This window comes from Phalacrocorax carbo, chromosome 20, assembly GCF_963921805.1.
Source record: "Phalacrocorax carbo chromosome 20, bPhaCar2.1, whole genome shotgun sequence".
Classification (NCBI taxonomy): Eukaryota; Metazoa; Chordata; class Aves; order Suliformes; family Phalacrocoracidae; genus Phalacrocorax; species Phalacrocorax carbo.
In genome coordinates this window covers 3,724,525-3,747,737 of record NC_087532.1, presented here as the reverse complement: position 1 = coordinate 3,747,737, position 23,213 = coordinate 3,724,525, and the positions used below count along the sequence as shown (strand labels likewise).

At 45.0% G+C, this 23,213-nt stretch overlaps 1 protein-coding gene and 1 long non-coding RNA gene across 2 annotated transcripts; both read right to left on the bottom strand.

Moving 5' to 3' along the window:
• Positions 1-255: 255 nt before the first annotated feature.
• On the bottom strand, positions 256-3,758 carry LOC135316591 (uncharacterized). Its single transcript, XR_010375846.1, has 3 exons — positions 3,690-3,758; positions 2,605-2,745; positions 256-339 (listed from the first exon to the last, which is right to left on the bottom strand). It is a non-coding gene; the product is annotated as an uncharacterized LOC135316591 (long non-coding RNA).
• A 2,761-nt stretch (positions 3,759-6,519) lies between these two features.
• On the bottom strand, positions 6,520-23,182 carry TNFRSF18 (TNF receptor superfamily member 18). The gene is made up of 7 exons (XM_009510516.2): positions 20,087-23,182; positions 14,455-19,617; positions 12,002-12,136; positions 11,413-11,500; positions 10,846-10,934; positions 9,806-9,946; positions 6,520-9,523 (listed from the first exon to the last, which is right to left on the bottom strand). Exons 2-7 carry the CDS (start codon positions 14,627-14,629, stop codon positions 9,372-9,374), a joined length of 780 nt encoding a protein of 259 aa, XP_009508811.2. The 5' UTR covers positions 14,630-19,617; positions 20,087-23,182; the 3' UTR covers positions 6,520-9,371.
• Positions 23,183-23,213: the final 31 nt, after the last annotated feature.

The window sequence follows — 23,213 nt, the reverse complement described above, 5'->3', positions numbered from 1 at the left end:
TTCCTTGCAGCTGTGTGCCTGACCTATTCTAAAAATAACCTCACCGCTTTGTGATAACCTGTCAGCTTTCTGAGCCATGACTGCCCAACCTGAATAAGAAACACAAAGAATAGTACCTGCGGCTGGCACAGGAGCGAGCGGCTGCTGCAGGCAGTTCCGAGTGTTGGTGTATTGTCATAGTCGTTGAATTTCATATTCTGCCTTTGACTGAGACAGATCCCCCGAGTGGAAGTGATTTCTTAGTCACTGAGTGTTTTTGCTGGCTCTGAGATGCCTCTTTTCCACAGGACTCTGAGGAAAGACTGCTGGTCCTGTTTCCAGATGATCTGCTTTTCCTCTCTGTGGATAAGGACAGAACTGCAATCACGTATGAGGTAACAGAGGAAATATTGGTCAACTAAGTGAAGAATTAAAAGCTAGAGCTGGAGCTAGGGAGCAGCACCTGGGTGATGAAACTGTCTGATCAGCAAGGAGAAGGGGGAGAAGCTGAAGGAAAAGCACCTTTTTTTCTTTTCTTCTTTGAAGGGAAAACTCCCCCTAATTGGAATCCAGGTAAAGGAGAAATCGGCTGTGCTGGGCAGGTTACAGTTTGAAATTACAGGTAAGTAACTGAAAAGGGAAGATGAGAGCTACGAAACACAGGAGGTTCTGTCTGAATGTAGGGAAACAGTTTCTTACTGGGAGGGTGACTGAGCACTGGGACAGGTTGCTCAGAGAGGCTGGGGAGTCTCCAGCCTTGGAGATACTCAGAAGCTGTCTGGACATGGTCCTGGGCAACCAGCTCTGGGTGGCCCCGCTTGAGCAGGGGGGCTGGAGCAGGTGGCCTCCAGATGTCCCTTCCCACCTCAACCATTCTGTGATTCTCTGTGTTGCTCAGGCTTGCCTTGAGGACGGGTTACCTTGCAAAGTTGTCTTCCCACAAGGGATAGTCCCTGTGTCCTTCCTTGCTATAGGCTAAGAAACCCTGTGTCATGGCAAACTTTGCACACTTTTCCATCACCAAACTGCTCCCTGCTAATGTCTTGCAGGAAGCCTGACAGAACCAATCCTTATCACCTGTTCCACAGCAGAGGATTATGAAAAATGCCTCTTCTGCCTCCAGAAGGTATTTTTCAGAGAACTTTACTGCAGCAATTTCTCTTTTCAAGCCTGGGATTTTCCCAGCCATCGATTCATCTAAGATCTATCATCCTCCCAACTTTTCTGGGTATTTAAAAAAAGAAAAATGCTCCATCAGCAGGGCTTGAATGTGGGTCCTCTTAGGAAAAACACCTACCTACTCTAGGAGTGAAAGACTGATACCTAAGCACTCCACTTGCACTGATTTAAATAGAAATTACATACTGAAATAAGCAGAACTACTGAGGGGAGGAGGCAGGCCATTGGCCTCTATTTCATGAAGCTAGAGAGACACATTATGCCACACTGCCTCCTAAAATACCCGTGATTGCACTACCAGCTGACGATGTGGTTCCCTGGAAGTTATATCCATGCAAACAGGAGTTCGTTCCAAGTAGGTCTTTCAAAATAGGACCGTATTTAGGTTCTAGTTTTCAGAATCAATCATTTTTTTGCTGGCCAGCACATATAGCATACCCTACACATTGGAAAACCCCATCTGGGCTCAGAGGAGAGAAAGCTGAATTAGGAGGGGATGTTTTGAAAGCAGAAGAGATGTTGGGCTCTGAGTATTTATTTTCAATATGGCTATTCTATAGTTGAGTTTACCTAGTGTGTAAATTCTTGGCAGAATTAGGATATTCACATGCTGAAAATATCTTCCAGCCAGAGAAAGTCCTTGATCCTCTGGCTCTCCAGCCACCACCAATCATCCCTAAGAAATCCTGGCGACATCAGTAGGACATTAGCACGCAACGACAAGAAGGAGGTACGTTGAATACGATCCCAACAGGAATCGAAGCAGCTGCAAGAAGGAGTAAGAATAGACTGGAAATTGGAAACCAAGCTTCTTTCAGACTGAGAGGTGCATAAGGGTCTGCTCACAAACTGTTCTCCACTGGCTGCTGTTCTGAATGGGCCATTGCAATCAATGTGGGATCTTGTGATTCTGACCTCAGCTGTACACATGCCTCAAGGAGAAACCTTTTTCAATTTTCTTACTGTATTTATTCCCTGATTCTTTTCAGAAAAAGAAACATTGTAAGATCCTGTGTAAATACTATTAATAAAACCCATTTACTTGAGCCTAAACCATGTGTAGAAAGCAGCATAACTGTTGGTTTGGAGAGCCATTGCCTTCCTTTGAAATGGCAGGCACCCTGCGATTCTTGATGATGAACAGCCCCTTTGCTAGAGCTTTTCTTCCCTGCCCAAATCAAGAAGAAATGTTAATCCTGCAAGTTTTCACAAACCAAATATTGTTTCCCCAAATACTCCTTGCTAACGTCTACTCTCCAAAAAGAACAACCCAAAACCCTCCAGGTTGAATCAAATCTGTTCGTTTTGAGGATTTCAAAATATTTCATGGGGATCTTGAACCCCTCAAGAATTTTCTCTCCACTGTACGTATATGTGGCACTGAAAAGGAAGCATTGCTACAAACCAAAGCAACTAAGCATTGAATTTCAAACAGTTCTCAGTTACCTGTAGGTTAATCATCCAGGCTGCATCTGTGGTATAACTGCAAAGTCACTGAACAAGCTCTGCGTGGTCCCTGGTCTATCCCAATTTTTGCTTTATGCAGCCTACGCTGTCCATGTAAATGTAAATCAAGAAAACAGACAGCTGCGTATACCGAAAAAATAAAAAAGACAGTTTTAGAAGAAAAAAAAAAAAATTCTAACAAAGGTATGCCCACCAGCAGCATCAATTTTGTGTCTCTTTTCCTAAGGCTTTTCAGAACTGAACACCTCTGCCAAGCTGGGCTGAAACTAGGCAGCAAGTTGAAAAGTTAGTTTGAAAAACAGGTGTGCAATCAAATGATTGCTTCATTTCCCTTTCCTTGGGAAAGGAGACAAAAAGAAAGACAGGCTAACCCGTGAAAATATTGTTTGACTTCTTCCTTTTCAAAACATTAATTATTTGCAGGAAACATGAGTGGACGTGGTAGCATAGCAAAACGCTGTCTGCACATTTCCTTAGCTGCCTTCTGTTTGAGCAAAACCCCTAGTACGAGGACAGCTGTTTCTGTACCTCTGGCATTTCTCTTATCCTGTTACTCTTTCATGTTTTTTGCAGTTAAAAGATGAAGAAATCCCCAGAGCTCTCTGGGGCCCCAAACGCCCGTGATCATTATTTATGTATATAAGTGAATGACTATATAAAAGGGTTTCACCTTATTCACCTGACCAACCGCTACCCCACATTTCCTAAAGCTGTGTGGAAGGTCTTTATCTGATTCTGAACAGCAAGCCACTTCTAAGCACCAAACACTGTTTAAAACTTTGTCTTAACAGTGTGAAGTCTCTTAAACATTTACATATAGAGAAAATCCTGAAGAACTGTAGATCTAGAGGAATTATTTAATTAAACTTTTGGAGAAGGTGCAGAAAACCAAAGATAGAAGGCTAACTCCTCTCCTCTCCTGGGTACCATTTCCCTGCGCCAAACTTTTGCATCATACTTTTTTCATTTTAGAAGTCAAAATTTGAGAATACGGATCTGGGTTAGAAGCACCAAACTCTAAATGGTAATACCAGATCTAGCATCAGGAAAACAAGATACATTACCCAGAGAAAAGCTGCTAAATTTTGTTCTCTCTCCAAAGCTGGGTCATTGGAAGACCCCAGACCTCAGAGCGATCGGAGGTTTCTCTCCTGAAGGCCAGTTTCAATTCTTACTGTGCCAGCGACTTCCCCTTTTTCCAGGGGCAGGCAAGGGAGCCTCAGGCACGGCTAAATGATGTCAGATTCTAAGAAATCACAAAGCATGGTATATTAGTAGCTTCCTAAAATGCGTCAGTGGTGTTCCTTTCTAAGTAACGTTAAAGAACATGTGCTAAAAGAGCTGTTTCTTAAGATCGTGAAAGATTTTACTGACCATGTCTGCGACACTCAACACCCCCGGCAGCTTGTGGGACTGCCTCAAGCAGGACGGAAAGGCACGCTTTCACCATGTAGGAGACTTCTTCCACCTCTGGGGTATAAACAGAATCGTTCCAGAAATTTATTAGTTAAGCGCTATCTGCTTTTCAGAGTCCTCGCTCGCATGTAGGCTGCAGCACGACCCAGCTGCGTGCAATACCGGTTTTATCTACCTTTTCCTCAACACATGAAGGCAACTGCACTGGCCACGCAACCCCGGTTAACAGCCAGGCAAGCCCTGTGAAATACTGCTGGCAGAGCCCTCCGAGGCCAGGAGCAGGCAGCCTGCCTCCGTGGAGCACGAGGGGTGCAGAGACATCCCTCAGCCTCACAGACAGACAGACGCCATCACCAAATCCAACCCCAAGACATCACCTGGGAGCAGCTTCTCTGACGGCCAAAGACGGACACCGCCAGCAGAGCTCCACGTCACCAGCCAGCCCGGGCCGGGGCCGGGCGGCATCACCCGGCGAGTGGGCAGCCTCCGCAGGGCTGAGACACCCCTGGCCTCGGCCGCTCGGTGGCCGCAGAAACCCAGCTCCCGCCCCCGGCTGTGACCGAGCGATCCACATCCGTGCCTCTGGGATGGGTTCAATGTGTGAAGTCAGGGAGAGCAGTAAGGTTGCTGGTGAGGGCGTAGAATCATAGAATCGTTAAGGTTGGAAAAGACCCTTAAGATCATCGAGTCCAACCGCTAACCTATCACTGCCCAGCCCACCACTAAACCATATCATCAAGCACCACGTCTGCCCTTTTAAATACCTCCAGGGGTGGAGACGCCACCACCTCCCTGGGCAGCCTGTGCCAATGTTTGACAACCCTTTCAGTGAAGAAGTTTTTCCTAATAGCCAACCTAAACGTCCCCTGGCGCAGCTTGAGGCCGTTTCCTCTCGTCCGATCGCTTGTTACTACAGAGAAGAGACCGACCCCCACCTCACTACACTCCCCAGACTCGTAGGAGAAAACACATATCTAGGAAAGGATCCCAGTAAATAGCAACAAGTCCTTACTCATCATTGGCAGCTCTGATTTCTTTACAATCAGATTCCTCAGCTCATAGGACATCTCAAAGACAAGCCTAAGACTCCTAATAAGACAAGGACTAAGTGCTACAAACTGTCCCACAAAAAAATTGCATTTTTTTTCATAAACATGAAATATACCTTCTAAGGTTCACGTACATATCATGTAAAGCTTATTATGTCCTCAGCTAAGCCGTAACTTGATGTTGTCATTTCAGAGCCTGCATATTTGCCTTTTTGTTAGCAAAACAAGGAACTTTTTTTTAACAAAATCATTGTGTTTCGTATTTTAACTATTTACTCATGACAGTAATGTTAATGAAATATTGTATTTCTAAATATACTTGATCACTTAACTGAGCCTCTGGAAACTTTGGGACATTTAGAGATATTTTACTTTCTCTTTTGAAAAGAGGTTCAAGAAAAAAAAATACAGTTACAGGCGTTCAATTGGATGTAACTGATTTGAGGGAGAAGCGTTTTTTAGCCTACAGTCCCTATACAGAAATCAAGCTGAAGTTCAAATCAGAACTTGAAAATCCCCATAAGCTCTGGCATTTGAACTGAAGATTCATCCATGATCTGATTCAAATATTACAGTAACTGCACACTGATAAAATAAAGCTATTGTTCTTTCTGAATGGAAACTTAAATACAGTGTTTTCTTACAGCTCACTGTTCTGAGCCAATAGCTTTCATTTCCTTTGATGCAAAGAGCAGCTCTTTTTTTTTTACTGAAATTCTCCAGGGCTTAAATGATTCACACTTTGGGTTTTTCCCTCTGAATTGGAGCTTTAAGAGGTCAGGAAATTGGTTGCTTTTCCCATCAATAAGCAGCCGTAAAGTCAGGTGGTTAGGTAAGCAGGAAGTGGAATTGTTCTTCAAGGTAGGCATACAGAAACCCAAAAGGCCACTGTGCAAGTTTCCAATGAATAATATGGCTCTGTTCATCGTGTTTCAATATTAACTGGCAGTAGTGTTGGCTATTCAACACCCACAGCCCAGAAAGTCTTCTGCACCTCCCCAAGATTTGCCGCATGTTGCCAGGGGCACAGACTTCCACTAGACACTCAGAGCTTTCATTCCTCAAATAGTAAGCTCCGTTGAATTTTTTTGTTTTGCCAGAAATGTTGCTGCTTCTCCGCCATCGTTGGGAACGGAAAAAATTGTCAGCTACAGTTTCCTGCTATTTTGGTAGCGGGCGGCTGAAAGGCTGGTTTAGCCAGCAGCCAGGAAACGTTAAACCACTTGCTTAAAAAGGGAGAAAAGTGCAAGTGCGCTAACCTAAACTTCAATGGCAGAAGCGTTTGGTTGGGTTACGTTGCTGAAATAGCTGTGAGAGAGACAAAGTGAATTGGGAAAGTAAAACTAGGTGCACTCAAGAACACTGGGACAACCTAAAGAATAAACCCCTTCCTTTCCAATCTGCTTAATTATATCACATAGGCACTTCATTCAGTTTTCAAGTTTATTTCACCTTTACAAGAGGTCACAATCAGAAATCTGGTAGAAAACATTTAAAAAAGAAGGGTCAGTACAGAGCCGGGAATAAACATGGCCAACATAGAAGAAGCCGTAAGAAATGTCTTTACTAACCAGAGTTCAAACTTCTGAGTATATTAAATCCCACAGTAAAATTGCCTACAAGGCAGAGACATTCTTACACTTGAAAAAAGTGACCCTATTTAAACCAAGCCACTGCTTTCACCTTTCCTTGGCTGAATCTCCTGTTCACCTCCAGAATCTGCACGTTTCCCAAAGCAATGGAAGAAAACTCTCTTTTTAAGTTAATGGGAGACATTCTCAGCAACACAAGGAGTAACAGCTAGAGATTCAAAGAAAGCAAAAATGCATTGGAAGTCCTAATGGTGTCTCGTAACATTCTTTTCAGGTTGAGAAGTATCACTGCTCTCATTCTACGTGAAGGAGAAGCTGAGGTATATGGACGTCAGTTGCAGTAAACACAATAACAGAGAAGTTAGAAGACTAAAACTAGGACTGTGGAGGAATACATTCAAAGGAAGGCATAACCCTTTGCACTTCGTTTCCCCTTACAATTATTTCACCCAGTTACAAGAGTCTATAATCCACACACACACACAAAAAAAAGGAAAAAGCAGAAAAGACAGGGTAAGTCCTCTTGATATAAGCACTTAAGAAATGTTCAGCAATAAAACCATGTCCAGGAATCATAAAATTAATCCTCCAGCCTTATTCAAGTTTGCCAAGACCTCCTCCAGAGAAGGCTTCAGGAAAGACCATCTGGAAAGAGCTTAGAGAGAGGCTAAGAGGTCTAGAAACCACAGCCTGTGAAGTAGGATAAGAGCCTACAGAAATCAAGGAGAGATGATAGGTTACGAATGCTTAAAAAGATGCCAAAAAGTCAACTCTTCCTCATAATCACGACGGATAACATAAATTTTCACTAACAAAACCTCTCTCCTCCGATCTGAAATCAAGCCACTGGACTGGATTGCCTGGAGACGTCATGGAGTCACCTCAACAGAAGCGTAGCTCGTCATCCAGTCTCAGCAAGCCTGCCTTGGAGCACAGAGCATAGTGACTGGCTTACCAAGGTAATAACCTGTCCCACTTCTTTGGATTCTCCATTCAAGTGCTTTTCCAACACACATCTGCGGAGGCACTACCTGCTGCTCTGCAGATACTGTAATTTCACAGAGCCCTACTTAAAAACAGCGTGTCACTCAGACTCGGAATAATCCCCTCTGAGTATTTAATAAGGCGATTAACAGAAATTTCGTTATTCCATCAGGATTTAGTTTAGAAGCCCTGTACTCTTTACGTTATCTGTAAGCAATCATGAGGAAGCTGATATAATGGCTGCACCATGAGATATTTATAACCTTTCACGTGAAGACTGAGTCAAACCTCATGTTTGTCCAGAGCTGATTTGGTCATAAAAGAGCCGACTCCAAGCAGCTTTCACCAGAAGGCATCCAGAGCTTGGAATCTGCTATTGCAGTCATATGACACAGAAAAAATTATACAAAAAAGAAACATGAGCTTTAATTAGTTGAAGCCACAGGCTTGAATCTCATCTGAAATCAGTGTCAAGTCACAGAACGCAACCAACTCCGGCTGAAAACCTGCCCCTTTAAATTCAGGCAAAACAATTAATTCTAGCCATGTTAGAGTTCTGTGGAACTGGAGGAGCACTAATCTAATATAAAACAAAAAAATCCTCCATGGTACCATTTCCAGTAAGGAGAATATCTTCCGGCTGATAATCAGCTATGCTGGTGTACACCAGCAGACACTGGTTCTTTTTCTTCTTGGGTGAGGAAAGAAAAGCATCAAGAACAAATATCAGGCTTTTCTCTGCCACTGTCTTTTCCTACTCTATAAACTAGGTGAGAAGACAGCATTAAACCCAATGTCTTTCTCCAGAGTGTGATCCTCATCTGAGCCTTTCAGAAGTCTCCCTTTTGTAATCCAGTATTCCAAGTACCAAAGACTGCCGAGTTATAGAAGAGGAGGATGATAAATGTTACGCCCTGCTTTCCCCAGTTTGCCTGGAGGGGATGAGGGGATCACAGAACTTGCACAGAAAAATCTCTGCAAGCACAAACGCTGCGGCCACGGCAGTCTCACACTGGCACCTCCGTGCACTGCGACTGGCCTAACCCATGCCTTCCATTAGGATTGGAGAGTATTTAATGGATTAAGAGTAATGGCCCTTTGCTGCATAACAGGGAGGGCAATTTGGCAGGAGTGAAAAGTGCGGTCTGCTGAAAGAGTAGTAGATGTGGTTGCTAGGCACAATGCCTTACTCCTTTAATATGAGCATCAAGTCTCATCTTAGAAATAGGGATAGCCTGTGAAAGCTGTGAGTGTGCCCTACAGGCACTACTCTATTTCCTATAGCACTGAAAGGATCCATGGCGGGACGCTGGCCTTTACGTGTTATCAGTCTGCGGGGGCACCACAGAGACACGTGCAGAAGATGCAAAGGGGAATAATGGTAAGAATGGTCCCTGGTCCCAGGCAAAGTTGAGAGGAGCATCAATGAAAACAAACCCAACAGCCCAGGAAACACGCAGTGACGCAACGCGGCCGAACTGAACGTCAGCCTGACTTCGCAGTTTTTCTGATTCTAAACGCTAGGTTTGTTAAGAAGAAACAAAGTGAAACTCCCCCAAACCCACTCCTTATGGCTGTGTATATAACGATGCTTTACACATCCAGACCCTCCCTCCCTTTTTTTTTTTCCTTTTTTTTTTTTTTTTTTTTTAGAAAAGCTGGGCTCAGCTCCCCGTCCTCGCTGCACTTTGCAGTTTATCTGTTCTCATTGTAGACTCTGGGAGTGGAAATAGCAAGGCTTGTCTTCTGGTGTTTTGTCTCCATGTTCTTCTTCTGGAAACTGGCAGCTGTAAGTCTCTTCTCTATGGTGTGATAGTTGTGAAGCCACCGGCAGCCTAGGGAAGTTATGTTCCAGATCTGCAGTGAGAATAAGGAAAAGCACTGCACATACAAGATGTCTTCATACATGCCAGTTAGCTGCCCATTACCTTTACCGATAGAGTGCCTCTCTGAGGAAAGGACAAAGAAACAGGTGATGCATTGCATCTTAGCAAAACTGTGACCCACCCAAAAAAAAATCACAGCGTAAATCCATATTTACTCTACTTATTCAACTTAATTTATTCCATTCTGACTCTGGATCAATGGACACATTGCTCGCCACTGAAAAGCTACAGAGGTTCGCAAGGGCGTACTTACTGTCAGCCGTGTGGTATTTTTCTTTCTTCAGCGACCACATGCAGAAATGCAAGAAGAAGGTCAGCAAGATGAGAACAAATACAGCCACTGCAGTAAAGACAGCCAGGATGGTGGTATATAGAGTGTCATTTGTAATAGGACCTGCAATTAAATACATTTAATAACGATGAAGAACTCGCACGCCCAGGCTATTGTTAAAGGAAAGACAGTTCCTCCAAGGAAATTTAGAGATTTATTTCCTCTTTCTGTGGAAAATAATTTTCCAAGGGAAAAAAAAAAACAAACCACAACACAAAACAGCACAGGCATTAACAAAACTGAAATGCTCCAAGTCAAGGGTGCACTTATCACTGTCTGTGGTAAGAAGCATTCATGCAAAAAAACTACATGCCCGATCTCTTCATTGCTCAGTGTCGCTCCCTCTTGCAGCTATCGCTTGTTTGATCTACTCCGTTTTGGGTTTTGCCTTTCGGGGAGATTTGGCTCCAGTGTTTCCCTGAATAGCACTACAGCAAGCTGAATTGTCACACTTGTGTCTGCCTCAGGGAGGTTAAAAGCAGCACCTTTTTGCAATTTGTCCCAGCAGAACTGACAATTACTCTGATTGAAGGACCCAGACCTGAAGGGCACCAATTCATTGTAGGGACAAGGGTGAGGGGAAAGGCGGTAGCAGTGCAGCTTGCTGTCTTCGAGATACTCAGTACCTCCAAAGCCTGAACCCACTTACTCCTATCTAATTTGTCCATGGCAAGACATGAGATTTCAATTCTGGGTGTTGTGGACTCAAACAATACTTGTAAAGCAACTGGATGACTAAGCTATTGTCTTCCTAAGAAAATCTAGTAGAACAGCAAGAGCAGTTCAATGACCTTTGCCCAGGTCAACAATTCATCCTGTGTTAACGTTGCAAGCAATACAACAGTAATTTTCAAAGCAAGTTTTCACGACAGCAAGCTCTGGATGATAACTATGCAACAAGTCACCAACTGAAGTAGAGAAAAGGTACAGGCTCAAAGAAACAAACCGTTGTGAGAAGGTACCTTGCTCCAGATCCTTAGCAGGGAAACCACATACTGCATTGTGTGTACTGTTGCCTTGCTTGACTGTTAGAAAGCCAGAACTTTCACAACTGAAAGAAGAAGAAGAGTCACATTTAGAACACCCCTGCCTTCCCCTTGGATCCCTTTTTCCTCCCCTCCGCTCTTCCCACAACTTGTTCCCTTTTTTTCCTTTTTATAGCAGCACCGGTAAAGTTATGCCTATTCCCCAACAACACTATGTCACAATTTTCTATGTGCACATTTTTTTCAGTCTCTGTTTTAAGTGGTGTCCATATTTGGAATAATTTTGCATCAGTTTGAGCTGGACTTGGAAGCAAGCTGAATACACAGCGGTTTGTCTTAAGTTCTGCTCTGAGACTGACTATTTATAAAGCCAAATGTGAGAGAAATATCCTATATTGCTGAATTTAAAGAAAAAAACCTAATCATTTAATCTCACTGGTGATCTCATCTTTGATTCAATTTTATTTTCTAACTTAAGCTTTAATCATTTGAGAATTTTATCATGCATATTTCTAAAGAAGGAAAGTATCAATAAACACATACTTAGTCCAGTTACGGCACCAGCCATTCTTAACATTAGAATAGGTTCCCATCTCGCATGGTTTACACCTGAATTCGAAGTCTACAAAGCCTACAAGAAAAGAGAACATGAGTGGTCAGCGCCTTTACTGAAAGATGGGGACACAACAGATTAGAGCACGGTGCATTCCCTCTACCCTCTTTCTGCATTAAGAATCACCCCCCCTGGAGAAACACATAAGCAGTTCTTACCACCTTTGCATTTTGGGAAATGTATGGGCAGCCCCCTTACAGAGGAGGTACAGAATGGTCTGGTCTGACAGCAGAGGGTGTAAAGTTAAGAAGCGACACAGAGCAAGAGAGTCTTCTACTGACAGTTCTAGCAGCTTGGAAGAAAAGTAATACTGAAAGTCCGAGCATGGAAGTGAACATCTCAAATAAAATAGGGAAGCAAAGGTTTCAGTCACAGAAGCCACAGTGTAAGGGCCATTTCTCTCTGCATCACGAGCCTTCCCAAAAGCAGGTTATAACAAGTGAAGGAAACTGTCTGATGCTCAGCCAGCCACTTGTCTTAAACTCTCTCTTTCAGAGTTATTTGCATGTCTTTAGTTACCGAGTTTGATCAGCTCCTCGCCCTCTGCACAGTCAGGCAGTTTTGTGCAGTAGAGACATGTCTTATCAGTACAGCTGTATCCCTGGCGACATTTGCAGTCAGGGTCCTTAACGTTCTGACACATGTTGCTGTCTCCTGTCAAGAAGAAAGAAGTTAGACTTGCCTTTGTCATAGAGGCCAGAAATTAACTTCACCATTAGTCTTACTGACTGACACAGGGGAAATAGTTCCTTACTGCGCTGTGGTGGAAAACAAAAAAGGGTACCAGAAAGATGTCACTCCCATGCAAACTGGATAAAGTATAGAGCACTCCAATTCAACACCACTCAGACTTTTACACCATGTTTATCTGAGCACTGCATGACTTTCCGCTATAACCCTTCTCTCTCATCCGGAATACCAGCGTACTTCATGGTAGACAGAAGTAAGGCAGCAGGTTTGCTTTATTACACTGTGCAGATTTAGACCCTGTGAGGTGAGGAAGGCACTGCCAGTGCTCCACAGAAGCACTCACATTAACTAGCCATCCAGTCAGCTCTCAGGACACTGCCAGAGCTCTTCTCCGTTAGGCTCAGCCATGTTGGAGGAGGGATGCCCAAAAGATCCTTGGCCAGTGAAGCTGGAGCTCCTTTTCCATGCCTTTCCTAGCAACAGCAGCTGCTTCCTACAGCCCTTTGGCAGAAGTGGGTCTAAATCCAAGCCATAAAAACAGCACCCTTCCTGCCCTCTGTCCTTCTATTTCTAGAGGAGTTCTGTTGTGAACTTTGCCTGCACTCAAAATATATCCTCTCTAATTCTCAGAAGCTCCTGGGTTCATGAAAGCAAAGGATTTATCATATATACTGATCCCATCAGTAAACAGTACTGAGCAGCCCTTCAGGCAGTTGGAGACCAATTAGAGGGAAAGTGCTGTTCAACCACAAAGCTGTATAAGCTTAGAGAAAAAAAAAAAAATAGAGGGAGAAGCTGGCTAGTCCAACAGTGTGCTTAAAAACCCACAATGAGTAGCAAAGATCAGGCAAAGATTATTTCCTGGAGGTTGGAGATGGAATGTACAGGGCTACCAGGAAACTGCCCACATCTTCCTCTGCCCACTGGCTTCCTCTGGCTGGCCTTCAACACTTAATTAAGTGTGGCAGCAAAAACAAAACAGCTTGGGGATGCTTCTTTTGGTGTATCACTAGTGGCTGACTCTGAAGTTGATCCCACCAAGCAATGACTCTCCTATCTCATACTGAATGCCTTTATCTCAGTGGGAGGGGAAATACCCTGGGGTCTCCACACTACTGAGGACTCTATACTTCTTCACCTATTTATTGCTCATTCCCACAAATCCCATGTGTGCACTCACTCCTTACAGAGGGAACTCAGCATCCTTGTTGGTTGAGGCAGAGGTATTCAAGGTACTGATAGGTGGGAGGCTGACTCCTGCCTAGGCACCAATGAAAGATGTGACTTCTCAGCTAATCCTACTGCTAACCTGCAGGACAACAGCACTAGCTAGCCCTAGCTAGACAAGGCTTCCAGCAGCCCTGTTTCAGGACAAACAGAAAAGGAAGGTGTATCCCTTGGTGTAGGTCATAAAAACAGCTGCATGCTCCCTACTGTTCAGCTCTGGCTACCGCTATGGACAGCACTAAATTCGGTGGAATAGTGTGACTGTGTGATCTCCAGAGGTCCCTCCCAACCCCTACCATTCCCTCATTCTGTGATTTTGTGATTGTTTTTCCTGGGCCCATGGAAGAGTCCATTAGAATCATCTGTTCTGTCCTTCAGTCTAACAAGCACAGGAACGTCACCCAGTGAGTCCCGCAGCTAGCCTGTTCCACCTCTAGTGCCTTGATCTGACTTAAAATTACAGGCAAGTGAGAATCCATTTCTATCTCACCACCGTCCTAAGATCAGGCGTGGATACAAGTTAGAACAGGCTGTTGAAACTAGTGACTTTGTGCATTCACTCCTGGGACAAGCACAGGTGAGTGGAACGGAGGCATTGAAGTGGGATACCTCCTGCTCCTTACGACCGCAAATTGGAAAGAACAGCCATACAGAGAGCATCACTCCCTGTATTCCCTCTGAAGGCTGAAGGGCACAAACTTTGAAACCATGTTTGAATGGAGAAAGGGCTCAGAATCGGTGTAAAGTGAACACCTTCTTTCCTAATGAGCAAGATCAACCCACAGAAACTTACCTTTCCCTTTCCCACTACAGACAGCAAGTATAAGCACATAACGAATCTGAAACACGAGTACACTCTGAAGTTTGTATCTAAGGCACCTTATGAATTTAGCAGGCAGGAGGGAAGCCCTTGCCATTTTGTTTTGCATATACAGTTACTCAAGATACATTTACATACGCTCTCACACACACGCCTGTTCCCCACACTTGATTAGCTTGGTTGACATAAAACAATATTGAGAAAGAAAAAGAAGAGACACACATAATTCCCTTACCTGCACTTGATCTGCATTTGGGGCAGCATTTCTTTTCATCTCTCCCGATTATTCTCAGCTCACCATCGTGGCACGGTGTTGCCAGAGTTTGCTGTGTCCATTGCCATAGGCACACCACCAGCAGCAAGCAAGCTCGAATCTTGAGGTGACCGAATTCCCTTGTCTGTTCAGTCATGTCTTGAGCTATACAACCCAAAAGCACAGCAGGGTGGGCTTGTTATCTGGTCTTTCCCCTGACACTGTGGGAAGGTATTGTGCTTTTTGTGGCTGCACTCTTCCTGATTCTTTCGGGGCGGGGAAAAGATTATATTTTGCGTCATCAAATGCTTAAAAGAAACAGGGCTAAGCAACCATGCACCAGTGATTCCATTCAGAGAGCAACAGGTTAGGAGCAAGATGTAGCATCATGTAATTTGATTTTCAAAGGATTTTGCAAGTTGATATACAATTGAAAATTAATGCAAATTAAGTTACTGCGTGAACTTCAGTGCTCTCAAACTATTTCATTCTGACTTAAGAGCTCCTAATGAATTTAGAAACCTTCAAGGATTTAACTGTCAGTAAGTCCACCCATCCATTCAGTCTTTCTGATTCTGTTAATTGTTTTCAATTCCTTCAATCTGGATCAGGAATTCCCAAGGAAACCCGGGATTATTTTCCAGAGCCAATATAACTCCATATGGATACCATGAAACCAAGAGAAAGAATGCTGTCTTCCCCACAGGCTGCAAGATCAGCCCTGGTACCAAAACCAGAGATAGATGCAATGGGCTCTTTAGGGACATGTACGGCTCCTCTGGCCCCCAGAGCCCTGGGATTTAGGTAACAAAGTCCACCTCCTAAGCAAAATTGTTCATGGGCACTGGCAAGCCGCCTGTAATCATCACTTGCTGCTGGGTTTCAAATCCAAAATGTCTTACCTTATACAAACGCACACGCAGACTTCCATCCCTGCTTTATGTGTGGATAGCTGGCTTGCTTCCCCCTCCTCCCCTTCTGTTTCCACCGTACCCTAGGGTTTGCTTCTATCCCTGTAGCTTGTGGTTGCTTTTATGTGTGCACAGTGAAGACAGTATTTCAAATCCAACCTCATTCTCAACTGAACAGATGAATTCTGACGCAGAAGCAGTTTTTAATGGGTTCTTTTCCACACTGCATGTGATGACAAATAGGTCAAGGCAAGGGAGAGTCAGAGCTGTGAAGAGATGAGTGCCTCTAGAAAATGCCATGCCTACAGCATTTGACATTTGCCCTGTTAATTCCTTAGTTTAATACACAGCCAATGAAGCCTGAACAAACTTCCCATACAGACACCACCACTCTTCCTTCAGCATGTTCTAGACAAATCTTCAGGAAGAAAGTGTATGGATCTCAAAAAGCAGGTCAGTCACCACACTTTCCATGTAGTCTTTGGTCTCTTCAGGGATCTACCTGTGTTCCTGTCACGGGTTGGAAACAATCAGCTAGGTTTGGTCTGCAACAGACCCCTCTAGTTTTAGAAAGGTATGCTGCAAAGGTGCTTGTACTCTTAAATGCACTAGGTGAGACCTTTTTACCAAAAAATGACATCCAAACTAGCTGCAAGCAGCCAAAAGACACACATCTCTGCCATCAGTTTTTCCCCACAAGCTGCCCCTAGAAGGCCAACTGTTATGTTTCAGGAACTAAAAATCTCCTACTTTGTACTCCTGCCACACAGGAGACCCCCTCCTCTTCCCGCGCAGCACTGCTGCTCACATTTGCCGCAGCCTGAACCACTCACGTTACACTGGAAGCCCAGACACACTGCCTGCTGCAGCTGCTGCCCCACCGGCCGTGGAGAGTTCTGGACGCCACAGTTCTTGGGCATCCCCAAGTCAGGACTCCTTTCACCAGCTCCTCCGAACAGCATAACTCGGGCAACGCAGAGACAAGGACGGACAGGGTGCTGCCCTTGTACCGAAAACACGGTGCGCTCAGCGGCTGACAAAATTTTGTCTCACCCTCTCCAGAGCTCTGCGTAGTCTTACAACGAAGAGAAGTTTAGGCAAAGCACTTGGACACGGCAGCAATATACTCTGCAGACCAGTCAGTTACAACCATTTCTGAATTGCACACAAGCCCTGTCCAACTCTGAGCATATTTTTATTATCCCTGGCTCTTATAAGAATAGGCTAATAAGGAGAATTTGCTACAAAAGCCTTACTCTGTGGTTACATTAATACCCACCCCAGGGCATGCTGGCTGCAATACCGTTTGAAAATACTTGTCCCCACATAACAGGGCAGGGAATACCTGGAGCACACTATGCCCCTCCACCTTACTGTGGCTGAATTCCTGGGGGCAGAGCAGCCCACATCTGCCCTGATAACAAGTGCCGCTACTGCTTGTAAAGAGTGCGCTAGCCAAGGTCTCCCTTCCACCTTCTGCCTTTTGCCCCTTCCCCTGCACAGGCTGCTATAGTGGGGAAGTGTGGAACCAGCAACTTTGAGAAGCTCCCTACCGCATCCATAAAGAGATTGTGGGCAGGAAGGGATGCACTTTCCCATTCAGCCCAATAATTTCCCTGGCTCTGCAAGTCTTTCTCAGAGGCTGTAAAAGAGGTATTCTGTCTCACCTGCATGAAGAAAGCAAGAACAAAAGACCCATGAAGGAAAGACAAATCTCTTGGCATCAAGATTTCCTCATTGTCCCAGTAGCACCCACCTTTGAAGTCAGGTGCTTCCAGTTTCATTAAAAGAGTGTAGGCTCCCTGCAAACATAAAAGGGCTGCAAACCCTCTCAGTAGGTGGCAACGCTGACAGAAATTGTGGGACATGTCGCAAATGGTCTTAGAAGTAACCCTGACAAATCATTTTTTTCACAAGGTGTGCAGAGGAAAATGTAACTCAGGAATAAGAAGAGATGGGATCCGCTCCGTGTGTTGCTGAGAGACTTGCCCAGCTCAGGCTCCCCAGAAACTCCCTGAGGCTTTTTTATGTGTGCTTCTACCCTGAGTCCCACTGTCAGTACTGACATTGAGGAGACAAACCCTGTTAGGACCCTGACAGCTGTCCTGGTGCCAAAGCTGGGGTCCTGAGGAGCTGAGAATCATTTAGCCTCACTTTCTGGAAGCTACACCTCAAGGCCATACCCTGGAATACGTGGCACACCAGGCACCAATAACTAATGCTACTGAATAACCAACAGTAAGAACTGTTATTTCCAGCAGCAGCTGGGATGCGTAACTTTATAACTAAGAGAAAGACTTGAGTGGTAGAAGACCAGGTCTCTAAGCTAGGCACCACGCTTAGCCTCCTGATGCCTTACTTTCTTCATCTTCAGAAGTACAGCAGTAGCAACAGACTAGACCATGTCTATCAGAACGGACAAGGACAGTGTAGTGGTTTCACATGGAGGAACTGGCCATTCCCCTGAAGCTCGGAGATGAACATTAATAACTAGCACTGCCTAAGTACCAAATACAAAAATCAGACTTTTGCACAGCATCATAAACACAGCGATAGAGAAGGAACCTCCAAAGGTCCTACCGAGACAACTAGAAGATGGTACACAAGGGAACCCTAAGCCTGGCAAAGGTTGCAGACAGGCAATTAGCGTATGTGGTATCTGATACCTGGTGTTTATCAGAATAGGAACTAATAGTTTATTTCCCTTTAATCTTTTTTTAATGTTGTTTTTTTCTGAATTGGTGTCTCCGCATTTTGATTCTGTTCAAGCATTACAGTCGTGCACAGATACTGCCAGGTGATGGAACATTTACAGTCAGATCACAGACAACAGTTGCACATGCCAAGTCTAAATCTCTAGAGTCAGCAGTGACCTTTCAGAGACAACTTGACTATCTGGCTTTAATATCTTTGGGGGTTTTCTAATGCTAACCATACCTGTCTCTGATGTAAGGTAGTGACATTTCATCTGTCAATCCCTTTCTTGCTCAGTCTTGCACGTGATGTATGTTAATGCTGCCGGGTTCCCTGCTGCCGCCTGATCCGGTAAGAGCTTCCATCTCTCTCTGCACCTATTGATAGGACAAGTGCCTATTTCACTCATCAATAAGCAGTAGTTCTCACTCCTCATCACCTCACTGGTGGTTTTATTCAGCAGCAGCTACAGGATTAACTGGACCATGTTCGAGTGAAACCTCAGAGATTAGGAATTCTTAGTCTTTATCTTCACACACAAGCAGAGGTTCTGTGGCCTGCAGTTCCTTTCAATCCATGTGACCTGTGTTCAAAATTATAATCCCAAAGGGTTAAAAGGCCATTGGAAGCAACATAGTCTTTGGGGTCATCTGAGCACATATATCATGCAGCCCCTTCTCCTCTGCACGAAACGGGAAGATACAGCAGTCTCAAACGGGCCAAGAGAAGCAGCTGGGGGCCAAGATGTTCGGAAATGCCCCAGGGCTCATAGTTCCCAGTTGCCACAGAAAAGGAGCATCCAAGTGCTGCTGGTACTGTCCTTCTGAAGAGGGATTCTGCAAGGGCTTGTGCTGGAGTTTGAACCGAAGCACCTCCTGCGTGCCAGGCTCTAGCTCCTCAGCCGTAGATAAAGAGGTCTTAATCTTTTATGACTGCCTCCAAGAAATGAACCTCAGCTCTGGTTGTGGGGCCTCACTATACCAGGACACCTGGGGAAGATGGATTGCTTCTCCATCCTTCAGCAAAGGCAGGGAGGCACAGAAACACGTGTGGCAAAAGCCCCCAAATGCAGCAGCTCACGTCCTGCCCTGACCTCCACAGAAGAAAGGACTCCCTTCCAGCCATACCTGCCGACACCCAAACACAGGCTCAGGGCAGATTAAGGCTGAAACGTAAGTGCACGCAGTGATGGAACAGAGGAAAGGATTTTACAGATCTCCTAATCCCTTCTCCCTCTTCCGTGCTCCCATGGCCCGCACACACAACACTAGGAGTGCTCAAGGATGAGATCTGAAGGAAAAACCAGGGGATTTTTCGAACCACTGAAGTGCACCAATATGGCAGCTTTTAACTCTGTCTTCGGGGCACGCGTTCCCAAGAGTATTTACAGAACTGGCTGTGAATTCTACTTTAGCCTACCTTGAGGATATCCAGCCATGAGCTGAACATCATACACATTGCCAGGAGCATCATTTTACTGCTTCCTTTTTGCTTGAGGCCACCGGAGCCATCAGTTTGCTGAACTGAACAAATTACTAACCTTTTGGAAAGAACAAAAAGATTAAAACAAAGAAAAGAGCGTAGCCACTTCCCAAACACGTACTTAATTCTTGCAAGTCCAGTAGCTTTACTTGCACTCCTTGGACTTAACGTCATCAGTGAGATAGTATTGTTACCAGGGAGTGCATTTGGTTTCCTGACATTGAAATTTTGCTGATTAGCCATAACGGGTGACCAAAGAAGCAACACAGTTCTACAAGTAAAAGGCCATTCACATGAAGTCTACGTAATTTCTGAATGACTAATGATATTTGTTAGACCAATATGTAAATTGCCTTGTAAGCGCCATCTTATTTTCATCCCACTGTAAAAAAACTCCATCGCCAGCTACAGGATTCCCATTCTGTTGTACAGAACTTGTCTGTGCTCTTGGGAAACAACCGTCAGTCAGTCTTTAAGTAAAGAGCCCTTTACTATGTGATGACAGCTGTGAGAGATATCTTACTTACGCAAGGTGAAGTGACTTGCCACACCAGGGAACCTGTGGTAGGACAGTTCTGATGGGCTGCGGAAAGTGTAGCGGAACAGCCAGCGCATGGGGTGCAGGTCAGCAACCGCAGCGAGCACACGGCGAGGCTGGCGCCGGGGGGGCACGGCGACATCAGCTCCCCAGATCCCCAGAAGGATGCCACGTAGTACTGGCTAAAGATGGGTAAAAATAAAAAAAAAAGCTGAAGGGCAAATAATTTATCTGCAGCCTGAGACTAGAAGACAAAATGGTGTTCCTCTCAGCTCTGCTGGCCTTTATGAGATTTCGCAGTGACTGGGACTGGCTGCCCTGGGGTTTTCCAGATCTTGGGGTATTTGCAGTGCCTGTCTAATGCCTTCCCTCTGTTGGCACACGGGGAGAATTACTGCCCTGCAAACCTAGAACAGGTAAGGCTAGGGGCACAGGAGTCAAACAACGTGGCAGAAGCATGCGTGACTCATGTAGTGCCACACGTGGGCTCCCGAGGCAAGTTAAATTCTCACCCCCGAACAATTAGGGCTTTGCAAAGAGCACGAGATCCTTCCTTCAGGCAGCACTAAGGACCCCGCAGCATGCGTCAGAGCTCTGCCTTAGCCTGTGGAATGAGTCTCTCAGTCACCTCTCTGGGGTGGCTGGCACAGCCTGGCTGCAAATAGCGGTGATTCCTTGCAGATAATCCAACGGAGCAGAAGCCAGGTACTAACACAACTGACATTTCATAAAGGGAAACCAAACCAGACAGAGACAAAAACCCCAAGTCCCTGACATTACCAAGCTGTGTATTTCCTTTCCAGCTTAGCACCTGGCATGGCATAGATCAGCGGATATGACCTTTCTTAAAGCCTCTCATAGCAAACCTGAGTCACTTTGATGCACTTCTAGGTCACCAGAGAATCTGAAGAAAAAAAATGCAGGAGATAAAGGATCTAGGGGTAGCCACAGCAGCAGAAACTTGTCATGTATTTGTAGGGGAAAACCAAAAAAGAAAAAAAAGAGGAGGAAGTAAACCTGTGGGGTTCTTTTAAACTACAACTACTACTGAAACATGAAATACACGGTAACTGCCAAACCTGCAGTCTGAAGAGAGCATTCAAGAACTGCAAAATCTGCAAGGAGCATTCAAGAACTGCAAAACCCAGCTTATCTATGTAAATTCTTTCCAACGTGGCCCTCAAATACCATCTGCTCTTGTCCTAACGCTTCTCCAAAACGGAATGCAGCAGTGCAATAAGCAAAACACCCCTCTATTTTAAACAAATAGCCTTGTTAAAACTCCAGGCAGGTACATGTAGCCTCCCATATAAGAGAGGGAAAACACTGTAGATAAAACCATCCCCTCTTGTCTTCGGGGTTTCGTTTGGTTTTTTCCTCCTATTTTTTTATAGCAATCTGACCTAACCTCTATCTGTAGCTCGCTACAAACAGTGTAAGAGGCTTGTAACCCATGGCCAGTGCAGTTGAAAATAGGTTAAATTATTCATTAAAAAAAAAGGCATTATTCTCACCCAGAAATACAAGATTATAGGAATTCTTAGTTTTACCAATGGTTCTTCCAACGATCAAGAGGTCAAATTTTAGCGATACCATTCAGGCAGACAGTTTTGCAGGCGCCTGAGCGACTTCCTGCACAAGGGCTCTGCGGCAACCAAGATGCATTCAATTTACAAATCTCATCGCCTCACCAAGCACTCTGACTGCCAATACAGTTCCCACTAAAACCAGAGTTAGCACTGGTTTGCAGAATAAAAGAACTGGCACCTCATCTTACTGCATTACACTGGTAAAAATTTCCAGTACAGCCTTATCAGCTTAGATGAAGCTGCACAACTCAAACTGTGTCTCTCTCGAGTGCTTGAAAATGGGGAAATCTGAATGCTTGAAAAACAGGAACTTACTTTGTGACACAGGCCCATACCTTTGAGAAGGGAAAGTTTCATTTCTGGCACGTAGGAAGACAAGCGTGGGCAGAAGCCAGCACCAATTTGTTCAAGATTCTCCGCCTATTTTTAACTACTTTCTGCCATTTCAGGCACAACTGGAACAAAAAATCCAAGCATGTTTTTCACAGAAGAGTGACAAGAGTGAACATGGCAATTAAAAAGTTATTCCTTTATTCAGAGTGAAATACCTACATCCGTTTATTTAAACTGCCGGTTTACCAACACCTTTCGGTTTAAAAAACCCAAATCATAAATGCCTCCAACCCTATCAAATGTTATTATGGTCTAACTCTTCTGATAGGATGATGTGTCTCGGCACAGCGACTGGATAGTTCTACAGCAGTACAGCCAGCGCAGGCTGGCTCACAGGTACGCCTTTGCACAAAAGCCAGCAACTGCAGCCTGTGACGGCTTGCTGCTACCCATCTTCAGCCACATAAGCACGCTGAATTGTCCGTCATCGGTTTTCCAAGCATTGATAAGCAACTGCAGCTTGTCCCCAGCTACCTCTGCTGTACTATTGCAGGGCCAGTATCAGTTCCTCCTTCAGCCAGGGGGAACCCATGCCCCAGTTTGCAGGAAATCTTATCGGGAGGGTGTGGGAAGGCACAAGAACACAGTGCACTCAGGCATCTTCCTGTGCAGCTGAGCCAGAGGGCAGAAAACAAGTAAGATTTGTGGGAACAGCTGAACTCACACCAGAGAGGAGCTCTGCTGCCAGACCAGCACTTCTGTCAAGCCAACACCCTCTCTGTTCCTGTGGGCTGTGTTTTCACCATATAACCCACAACCTCAAATAGCTCATGAGTTATCTGCACCCTGCTCAGTTACATGGAAACATGGTACTTGCCTTATTGCCGCTCAAGGGCAGCCTACAAACCTGATAAGCATCGTTTCCGAGAATTCGTCAGGTGTTCCCTGGAATGCATTTCTCTGATTCATCCATTGCACGTTGCCACCCAACTCACTGCAAGATGACAGCGTCTCGGCCACAGGACGCTTTCAAAGACTCTGACGTTCACAACAGGGACTCTATGTTTTTGAAGGGGCTGAGCATCCCAGCAACCCTCAGGTGAGAGCTACCGCCAGGCCAGACTCACAGCGAAAACACACTACACGCAGCTTTCTCAAGCCGCACAGAAAGCCGGGGCAAGGCGGCACGTGAAC